At 43.9% G+C, this 10,936-nt stretch overlaps 1 protein-coding gene across 1 annotated transcript; it reads right to left on the bottom strand.

The window, feature by feature from the left end:
* Positions 1 to 4,033: 4,033 nt before the first annotated feature.
* Positions 4,034 to 10,668, bottom strand: LOC135101224 (uncharacterized). The gene is made up of 3 exons (XM_064004856.1): positions 9,889 to 10,668; positions 8,359 to 9,783; positions 4,034 to 8,235 (listed from the first exon to the last, which is right to left on the bottom strand). The coding sequence occupies exons 2-3, from the start codon at positions 9,148 to 9,150 to the stop codon at positions 7,570 to 7,572; spliced, it is 1,458 nt and encodes a 485-aa protein (XP_063860926.1). The 5' UTR covers positions 9,151 to 9,783; positions 9,889 to 10,668; the 3' UTR covers positions 4,034 to 7,569.
* Between the last annotated feature and the right edge of the window lie 268 nt (positions 10,669 to 10,936).

The raw sequence follows: 10,936 nt of genomic DNA, 5'->3' as shown, positions 1-10,936 counted from the left end.
ACTGGAACCCCACTCCCTCCTTTTTTATACATTTTTCATACCTCCCTCCCTCTCTTCTCTCCCCTTTCTATCTATCTATTTATCTGTTTATGAGGTGCATGGGGTTGGGGAAGAGGGAAGGGAAAGGGGAAAGGAGGAAGGCAGGGCCTTAGACACACGTCATGACAGCTGTCATGAAAATAGGATGACATGTCACTTTTGCTAGAAATATACTCGCAAGTAGCAGAACTGTTTCATCAAGTAGGGAGCCGGCTGTATATCTTTCCTTAATTACTAACCACTCTGAGACATCTTTACTTGTTCTACTGCCGCATCCAGTCATTAAACTGGCTACAAATTGCAAAATCTTTTCTTTATAATCCTCTTCTTTCTTGTAGATGCTTATAAATGTTCCATGCGTTACTTCTGGTGGTGGTGTCTCGTGGTGCAGTGAAAGGGTTAAATACATTGAAAGAGTTAAATACAGTGAACGGTTACATACAGTGAAAAAAGTTAGATACAATGAAAGGTTAAAACCAACGCTCTTACTGGTAAAAGTTCAAGTATTATAGTGTTATCTGTTCTTAACGTTTCGACTCAATCACAGGCGTATTGTCATATCCTGTGTTGTCCCTCCACCGCCACCTCTGAACCTTGAAAGCCGAGGTTGTTCTGGCGCTACAGACTTTGCCACGTGGGAGAACTGACTCTTCCTAGGAATGCCTATAGCTGTCGTATCGCAAATCTACGTTTCTGGAATGCATGGCTGAGGTGATTACATAAAAAAAATAGTAGTAGTAGTAGTAGTAGTAGTAGTAGTAGTAGTAGTAGTAGTAGTAGTAGTAGTGTGTTGGTATTATCTTTTTTCTTCTTCGTCTTTTCTTCTTCGTCTTCTTTTCTTTGTCTTCTTCTTTTCTTCTTTTTCTTCTTTTTCTTCTTTTGCTTCTTTTTCTTCTTCTTCTTCTTCTACTTCTTCTTCTTCTTCTTCTTCTTCTTCTTCTTCTTCTTCTTCTTCTTCTTCTTCTTTTTCTTCTTTTTCTTGCTATTTTCGTTTATGTTCATCATCATTATCCTCCTCCTCCTCCTTCTTCTCCTCCTCTTTCTCTTCTTCCTACTCATACTTTCGCCGGCAGGGAGATGAGAAGAGGATACAGATGCAGGAAAGAAGGAAGAAGAATCGGGGAGAAGAGGAAGTAGAGGAAGAGGAGAGTCTACAAGTGGTTGAGAATTTGTTTGAGATTGCAAGTGAAGCGACTGTGATCCTTGTGGGAGCGAGGGAGGGGCGAGGGAGAGGCCGAAGAACAAGCGAGAGGAGGAGGTGAAGGAGGAGGAGTGAGAGGAGGAGGAGGAGGAGGAGGAGGAGGAGGAGGAAGAAAAGGAGGAGGAGGTTTGATAGGAAAAAATATGTTGCTTTGATTGTTCCTTTGTGTGTAAGAGAGAGAGAGAGAGAGAGAGAGAGAGAGAGAGAGAGAGAGAGAGAGAGAGAGGGAGTCGAGTGATTTGCTCTCTCTCTCTCTCTCTCTCTCTCTCTCTCTCTCTCTCTCTCTCTCTCTCTCTCTCTCTCTCTCTCTCTCTCTCTCTCTCTTTCTCTCCTACATTTCTCAAGAAACTAAAATAGGTTGGTGAAGAACGAGATACCCGAGGGAAGAAGGTTAGGTATCACTCAGAGATAACAGTAAGAGAGAGAGAGAGAGAGAGAGAGAGAGAGAGAGAGAGAGAGAGAGAGAGAGAGAGAGAGAGAGAGAGAGAGAGAGAGAGAGATCTAGGTGATAGATGCTCCTCCCCTGTACACAGGGGAGGGCGGGACGAGTCACGAGGAGTGACTCGTCTGTGTCACTCCACTGTACTGTCACTGTACACAGTATTCTAGATGAGGGCGCACCAGTGAGTTATATAAGGCAAGTATAACCTTTTCTGATTTAAATTCAAAGGTTCTTCCAAAGAACCCTACTAATTTATTTGCCGTTTTTACTGTTTCTGTGCAATGTTGACTCGGCTTTAGGTCGTTTGACACAACGACACCAAGATCTTTTCTTTATTGGTGCTTGACAGTGGCTTCTCTCCTTTTCTCTGTAACTTCATCTCAAGTTTCCTTTCTGACTGTTCTATTGCTGCTGTGGTAGACGGTCACTGTTCTTCTCCTAAATCTATTAACAGTGGTGTTCCTCATGGTTCTGTCCTGTCACCCACTCTCTTCTTATTATTCATTAATGATCTTCTAAACCAAACTTCTTGTCCTATCCACTCCTACGCTGATGATACCACCCTGCACCTTTCCACGTCTTTTCATAGACGTCCAACCCTTCAGGAGGTAAACATTTCACGCAGGGAAGCCACAGAACGCTTGACTTCTGATCTTTCTAAAATTTCTGATTGGGGCAGAGCAAACTTGGTATTGTTCAATGCCTCAAAAACTCAATTCCTCCATCTATCAACTCGACACAACCTTCCAGACAACTATCCCCTCTTCTTCAATGACACTCAAATGTCCCCCTCTTCTACACTGAACATCCTCGGTCTGTCCTTTACTTATAATCTGAACTGGAAACTTCACATCTCATCTCTAGCTAAAACAGCTTCTATGAAGTTAGGTGTTCTGAGACGTTTCCGCCAGTTTTTCTCACCCCCCCCAGCTGCTAACTCTGTACAAGGGCCTTATCCGTCCATGTATGGAGTATGCTTCACATGTCTGGAGGGGGGTGGGGTTCCACTGCTCTTCTAGACAGGGTGGAATCAAAAGCTTTTCGTCTCATCAACTCCTCTCCTCTAACTGACTGTCTTCAGCCTCTCTCTCACCGCCGCAATGTTGCATCTCTAGCTGTCTTCTACCGCTATTTTCATGCTAACTGGTCTTCTGATCTTGCTAACTGCATGCCTCCCCTCCTCTTGCGGCCTCGCTCCACAAGACTTTCTTCTTTCTCTCATCCTTATTCTGTCCACCTCTCTAACGCAGGAGTTAACCAGTATTCTCAATCATTCATCCCTTTCTCTGGTAAACTCTGGAACTCCATGCCTGCTTCTGTATTTCCACCTTCCTATGACTTGAATTCCTTCAAGAGGGAGGTTTCAAGACACTTATTCATCAATTTTAAACCACTGCTTTGACCCTTTTGTGGGACTGGCATTTCAGTGGGCATATTTTTTTATTGGATTTTTGTTGCCCTTGGCCAGTGTCCTTCCTACATTAAAAAAAAAAAAAAAATCTTGCCTAAACATTATTGCTTCCGATATGTAGAATTTTGCACTTTTCTATATTGAATCTCATCTCCCATTTTTCTGCCCAGCTTGTTAGTTTATTGAGATCACACTGCAGTTCCTGCCATTGTGACACAGACGTTACTCTACTTGTTATTTTAATGTCGTCTACAAATTTACTTATTTTGCAATTTATCCCTTCATCAGTATCATTAATGTACATTATAAAGAGTACTGGTCCTAATACAGAGCCTTGAGGAACGCCGCTATTTACCTTTTGCCACTCTGACTCTTTTCCATTTATCACTACACGCCGTTTTCTGTCAGAGAGCCAGTCTCTCAGCCATTTCAGGGTGTTTTCGGCAATGCCGTGAGCTTTTACTTTACTGATGAGTCTCTTATGGGGAACAGTGTCGAATGCTTTCTGGAAATCAAGGTAGATAATATCAACAGCTTTTGTCTCGTCATACGAGTTAAATACTTCATAAAAGAAGCCTAGCAAAGCAGGAACGCTTGGTTCTGAAACCGTGTTGCGAATCCTTTATGATTTTATTTTCTTCTAAATATTTAACATTTTTATCTCTGATTATTGTTTCCATCAGCTTGCAGACTGCTGAAGTGAGAAGGAGGGAGGAGGAGGAGGAGGAGGAGGAGGAGGAGGAGGAGGAGGAGGAGGAGGAGAAGGACGAGGAGGAGAAGGACGAGGAGAGAGGATATGAAGAGCTGAACGGAAGGCAGAGTCGACACACACTCTCTCTCTCTCTCTCTCTCTCTCTCTCTCTCTCTCTCTCTCTCTCTCTCTCTCTCAGGTAATCTTAGGAAATAAAATAAAAGACATCAATATGATGTCTACACATTTATTTAATGAATATTACAAACACTAAATTATAATGACACACACACACACTGGGAGTAGTGTACAGACCACCGACCAGTACAAAGGAAATTAACACCTCACTGTGGCAAGAAATAAATAGAGCAGGCAGGTACAGTCAGGTATGTGTGATAGGATATTTTGATTTTAGGAATATCGACTGGAGTCTGATGGTGGGTAACAAGGAAGCAGAGGAATTTCTTAAGGTAATTCAGGATATTTAAAAAGAATAAAAAAACAGGTAGTCGTAGAACCCACAAGGGGGAATAATATTATAATTTAATTCTTACTAACAGGAAGGAAGCAGTCACGCAGGTAGAGGTTGGAGGACAGCTAGGTAACAGTGACCATTGGGAAATTAGGTACAATTTAAAATGGGAAGAAACTTTTAGAAGTAAAAACACTAGTAAAATACCTGACTTTAGGAGAGCAGATTTTGAGCAATTAAAAAGGTACCTCCATGGGGTTGACTGGCAACGGATGCAGGGTGAGGTCAGATCAGGGACGGAGTTTAGAGAGATAAGGCAGGATGAGAGAGATGAGGTGAGGCATGAGGGTGTAGGACAAGAGGAGGGAAGATGTGTCCAGAAGGGGTGGAGGAGAGAGGGAGGGGGAGATAGATGTGAGTATGTTAGAAGGTCAAGTCATGCTGAAATGAGAGAGGTGAGGTCGAGGCGAGTAGATGAAGGAGTGGAGAGGATGGAAGGGGCCGAGATGAGGAGATTAAGTGAAGTAAATGTAGATGAGTTGTATAAATATTTCGTAGATAAAGTTCATACAGGTCAGTTAGCAATAAGATCACAGAAAAATTACCCTTAATGGATGACTGCTAGGTTAAAGCATTATATAGGGCGTAAGAGAAGTATATATAAGAGATTAAGGGCAGGTGAAGAAGTTTTAAGGTCACAATATAATGAATTAGTTAGAACGGTTAGGAAGTTAACGAGGAAAGCTAAGGGAAATTATGAATTAAAAGTAGCCAGCCAGGTGAAGACGGATCCCAAGGGATTTTATCAGGTGAACAGGACGAAGAATAAGGATACTATAGGTCCATTAAAGGCAGCAGATAGGGAGCTGGTTAGTTCTTCACCCAGGAAAACATGCAGGATATGCCAGATAGTGAACAGATGTTTAGAGCAGACAAGAATGAGAAGCTGACAGATATTTTCATAACTTAGGAGATAGTGGAACAGGAGATAGATAGGCTAAAAAAGTTCAAGATACGAGTACCAGGACCAGATGAAATATATCCCAGAGTACTTAAGGAATGCAAAGTGGTTATTAGTGAGTTGTTAGTTTCTGTCTTAAGGAAATCACTTGAGTCAGGTGAGGTAACAGTAATGTGGAGGCAGGCTAATGTAGTACCCATCTTTAAGAAAGGAGATAAAACTTTAGCGTCTAACTATAGACCTGTCAGCTTAACCTCAGTTGTAGGTAAAATATTAGAGTCAATAATAGCGAGGAACATTAGGCAACATTTAGACAAACATAACTTGATAAATCAGTCACAGCATGGCTTCACGAAGGGGAAGTCTTGCCTGACAAACTTGTTAAGTTTTTACAGTAAGGTGTACGAGGCAGTAGATAATGGTGATAGTTATGATATCTTATATCTGGACTTTAGTAAAGCATTTGACAAGGTACCCCATGAAAGGCTCCTGAGAAAGGTTAGGTAGGACACACGGGATAGATGGGAAGGTGTTAGGCTGGATAGGGTCATGGCTTGGTAACAGGCGACAGAGAGTGGTAATAAACGGCTCAAAATCCGAGTGGGGTCATGTAATCAGTGGGGTGCCACAGCGATCAGTATTAGGGCCATTGTTATTTCTAATATATATCAATGACTTGAATAGTGGAATTAGTAGTGATGTTAGTAAATTTGCGGATGACACAAAGATAGGTAAATTAATTAGGTCAGAATCGGATGCCATCGCCTTGCAGGCAGACTTAGATAGAATGAATGAATGGACGGATAGATGGCAAAGGCAATTTAATATCAATAAATTCAAAATGCTTAGCGTAGGTAGAGGAAACCCACACAGTAGGTACACATTAAACAACGAAACTCTGGTAGGTACAGGGTACGAGAAAGATTTAGGAGTTACAGTGAGCTCTGAACTTCGTCTAGGAAAACAATGCATAGAGGCCAGAAACAGGGTAAATAGGGTACTAGGATTAATTTTTTGGAGTGTTAAAAGTAGAAGGCCGTAAATAATATTAAAGTTATACTTGACGCTGGTCAGACCTCATCTAGACTACTCTGTGCAGTTCTGGTCCCCACATTACAGGAAAGATATAGGTCTATTAGAATCAGTACAGAGGAGAATGACTAAAAGGATACAGGGGATGAGGAGTATTCCTTACAAGGCGAGATTGAAGCTGTTAAATTTACATTCTTTAGACTTAGAGAGACGTAAGTTAAGAGGGGACCTGATAAAAGTCTTTAAGTGGTATTAAGGTTATAACAAGGGGGATGTAAGCAACCAGAGTAGAATAAGAAATAACGGGTTCAAGCTTGAAAAAATTAGGTTTAGGAAGCAGACAGGAAGAAACTGGTTCTCAGATAGATTGGTAGATGAGTGAAACGGACTCAGTAATCATGTTGTTAGTGCTAGGACATTAGAGAGCTTTAAGAGAAGATCAGACAGGTTTATGGATGGGGATAATAGATGGAAATAGGTAGCTATATTTCATACAGGGACTGCTACGTGTAAGCCTGGTCGCTTCTCGCAGCTTCCCTTATTTCTTATGCTCTTATGTTCTTATGTTCACACAGGCCCTTACGCGGCCTGGTGAGAATGTAATAGTTTCCGGTCGAGAAGGAAACTTTTTCTCCTCATCTTTAGGGCACACTGAGTTAGATGAGAAGGTACTCTATTGTTAGTCTTGATCTTGTACTAATTCAGTGTGTGTGTGTGTGTGTGTGTGTGTGTGTGTGTGTGTGTGTGTGTGTGTGTGTGTGTGTGTAATCACGTGCTAGGCCATAATCGGCAATCCTTGGCATATATTTGTAAGGTTTCGCTGTGTGTTCTTTGCTCACTTTGAAACTGACTATAGACTAAAAGGAAATAATGCAGCATGTTTAAACCTCTCTCTCTCTCTCTCTCTCTCTCTCTCTCTCTCTCTCTCTCTCTCTCTCTCTCTCTCTCTCTCTCTCTCTCTCTCTCTACGCCGTGCGTGCGTGCGTGCCCCGTCAGGCAGCGGGAGTGTGTGTGGTGGGCGCTGTCTTGGGGCCGTTTACGAGGGTAGCCGGATGTTTTGGCCACGGATGTTTTGGCTACGGACGTTTTGGCCATCAAATCGCAACTTGCCACTTTTTGGCCACGGAAAGTAGGATATTTTGGCCACGGACATTTTGGCCATTAAATTAAAAATAAATCGCCACCCAAGGAAGATAGGATATTTGATGTGATAAACTCAACAAAAATATTGGTATTTAAAATGTAATTGAGCATTTTTGAAAAATTGCAATAGAGCATTTTTTAAATTAAAATTGTCATTAAAAAGTATAGGTTCACATGCTACGCATTCATATCTCCACCTCTAAGATTATAGCTGATGCCTCGGAGGAATTGTGGGATGGTCTTCTTCCCTTCATTCAAATCGATGACCAGGTTTTGGATGCGGATGTGTAATTCCTTGTATATCTTCTTAAACCTCTTAGCAGAGCGAATGCCGCGTTCTTGCTGCAGCAGAATTTCATCCACAGTGGCAGCGTCAGCTTGCAGACACTCTATCAGCTTCCACACCGTGGGGTTGGCATGTCCCACCAGGCGGAAAAACTTGTTGTTCCACCCCTCGCAAATGTTATTTGTCCTTGGCTGGTTGTTTAGAGTTGCGTGGTGCATATTCCACTTCTCAGGCGGGAACATAGGTGGCGTGCGACGTAGATGAATCGAGATTGGCTGTAGGTGTCCTGACTTGGAAGTGATGTTACGACAATGACGCAGTTGGCCTGAAATATAGGTGGAGTCAAAGTATTCCAAGAGTGGAGCAGCCTCCTCAGGCATGGTAGATCGAAGGTATGACATGCCATCCTTGACATCTTTTGGGGGCAGGAAGGCCAGTGCATCCACCTGACCACAGAAGAGGCGGAACTCCTCATCGGATTCGTATAGGTTTTTGAGACCCAGGTGCTGGATCTGCCTCCAGATGGACTGGGTTAGATGATAGAAACAGAACCGCACCTGTACCAGGGTTGTAATAGTTAAATTTGAAAAAAATATATATAATTAAAAAATACTTTCAGAAAGTAATAGTAATTAATTAAATTTCAATTAAATTACAATCAGAGTTACTCCAATACTGACCTGGACCTCCTCCCCGAATACCACATGAAGGGCCAGCTCCACAGGCCTCTCAAAGTCGATGATGACTGAAATGGGATCACAGCCACTCTCCGCCAGGACCCTGAAGACTTGTTCGTAGCTACTTTGTGTCTTGCGTTGCAGCAAGACGTACACAAGAGGTAGATAAACACTGTTGACTCGACCTTGGATGACATATAGCTGGGTGAAGAGTCTCGGAGCTACCGAAAATGTGCCATCCATACACCACTCATCACAGCGTGCTAACAGTTCCAGATGATTGGGGGTGGTAAAGCTGATAATACGCTCATCTGCCTCTGGTCCATTGTCATAGTGGAGGTGGGATGTCCAGTCATCAGGGATTTCCAACTCTTGAAGAGACTGTGGATCCTTGGGACGGTGTGCAGCCCGGATGCGACGAAGGACACGCTTACTAGAATCAGACCTAGGCATGCGTGCTTTGACCTCCGCGGGCAGTGCCGCGACTGTGAAGGCGAGAATCTGATTAGGCTGATCATTGGTGTTCGAAGCCTTCCTCTTCATACCCTGTCGAGCTTGCTCCACTTGGCATCCAACTGTGTCAGAAAGATGGTTATGCGAGGTCACAACTTCAGGGTTACCAAGACTTTTGGTTGTCTTTAGTATACCAGGGCACTTCAGACTAGCCCGCTTGACACACCGAAAAACTATCTCATCCACTGATTTTGCAACATGCTTCTTAGTGTACATAAAGCCATCCAGGCAGATTTTCTGTTCACCTCGATTTGATGTGGTGACCTCAAGCTCAGCTGACATGGTGGAGTAGTAAGTACTGTGCAAAGTACCTCCAATCAGGCTGTTCCTCACCTCGGTCAGAAACCTCACAAACCACCAACTGCTTCACAGTTCAAAACAAACTCGTATGGCAGTAAAAGATCTAATTCCTCTCTCTCTCTCTCTCTCTCTCTCTCTCTCTCTCTCTCTCTCTCTCTCTCTCTCTCTCTCTCTCTGGTAATGATTAATTAAGTAAGGTAATCTGGTAAGATTAATCAAGTTAAGTAAGTAATTAATCAAGTAAGAAGTAAACTGGTCAGACATTTTCACAATCACGAATTATAAGTGAAAAAAAAATATGTGAAAAATAAAGAACAGTACTGTGAATTTTTCGTGGCCAAAACATCCTCCTAAGGTTTGCTGCCGTGGCCAAACCGTCCTAGTTTGGTGGCCAATGACCAAAGTGTCCGTAGCCAAAATGTCCGTGGCCAAAATATCCTACATTCGTTTACGAGTCGTGCCGGCGTCCGGCGTGGCCGCTGAAGGACTCGTACAGTTCGTTCTGGAAGGTTTGCGGCGCGTCGTTAGTGGGATCATCAAATGGTTCGTAGATGTTGTTTTCTATGACGTGCTCATCTTGGTGGGGGCGGGGAGAGTCCGGCTGGGCGTGGTGCGCTGTGAGAGAGAGTTTGTTGTTGTTGTTGTTGTTGTTGTTGTTGTGTGAAACGATCGCTACTGTTGCCACACACACACACACACACACATACAGACGGTACTCACGTGATGTGGCAGCTTTCTGCTTCCAAAAGAACACCACCACCACCACCGCTGCTGCTGCTGCTGCTGCTGCTGACCCCACTATGTAAACGTAAAGTGTCATCTTAGGAGCAGAGGGCGTTCCACGGGTGGAGGTGGTGGTATTGTTGGTGGTGGTGGTGGATGGAGAGTGTATGCAACTGCCCGTTTTGTTGAAATCTGAATTACCTAAGAGCTGGTGCCCACAGTTTTCAGGTGGCTGCTGCTGGGTCAACCACCTGGAAGGGCCGTGAGGCACTATGCTGAGGTTCACAGGTATTTTCTGGACAGCGTTGATCTCGCACTCCTTCTGGCATGCAGTAGACCAGAAGCGAAACAAAAGACCCGTCCGTGTTGTCGAAATTATCGTCGTGAATGTCAGCCACTTGCCATCGCGCGGGAAACATCTCTCGGCAGGGAACCAGGCAGTGTGGTGAGTGACGTCACTTGTCCGCACATCAAGACTCACGCCCTCAAAGCCACTCTCAGGCTTCATAAACACAGTAAGTTCACCGACATATTCTCCATCATTCCAGGTGATGTTTGTGGTGTTGATGGCGTCTCGTTTTCCTTCTTCCACTATTATGTCGGCAGTATTGCAGTCCTGGGCCAGGGTGGGGGTTGATGCGCCTTCAGGACTTAGATGCAGCAGCAGCAGGAGCAGCAACGGACACGGCAAGACTCCCTCCATAACTGTCGTGTGTGTATGTGAGTGTGTGTACTGTGCACGATATAAGCTCTTCAGCGAGCGACAGGAAGTGAAGACACGTGACGTCACGGTCATTACTTGAAGAGGCCAGTTTGTAGGGCAGCTGTCTGGCGATAGCAAGTAGTGTACTCCCTGCTGCTACTGGTGAATTATATTGTGTGTATATATTAGTGTATGGGGCAAGACAGCACGGCGCAAGGCTCCATCCCGCCCGCCCCTCCCTCCCCAGCGTGCTGGCACCACTCTGGTGGGAGGGAACACGAGGCGCCTTGTAGAAAACGATAAAGAAATGTTACTTTAAGGAATGAACAGACAGAGAAACGA

This window comes from Scylla paramamosain, chromosome 6, assembly GCF_035594125.1.
Source record: "Scylla paramamosain isolate STU-SP2022 chromosome 6, ASM3559412v1, whole genome shotgun sequence".
Lineage (NCBI taxonomy): Eukaryota > Metazoa > Arthropoda > Malacostraca > Decapoda > Portunidae > Scylla > Scylla paramamosain.
Note: the sequence above shows the minus strand (reverse complement) of the source record. Positions and strands in the feature narration are given on the sequence as shown.

Bases quoted from the DNA above. Each gene is read 5' to 3' on its own strand.
- LOC135101224 (XM_064004856.1), bottom strand. From the start codon at position 9,150: ATGTCAGCTGAGCTTGAGGTCACCACATCAAATCGAGGTGAACAGAAA. The intron at 8,236-8,358 runs GTCAGTATTGGA...ACCCTGGTACAG, and splicing joins TATTCGGGGAGGAGGTCCAG to GTGCGGTTCTGTTTCTATCA.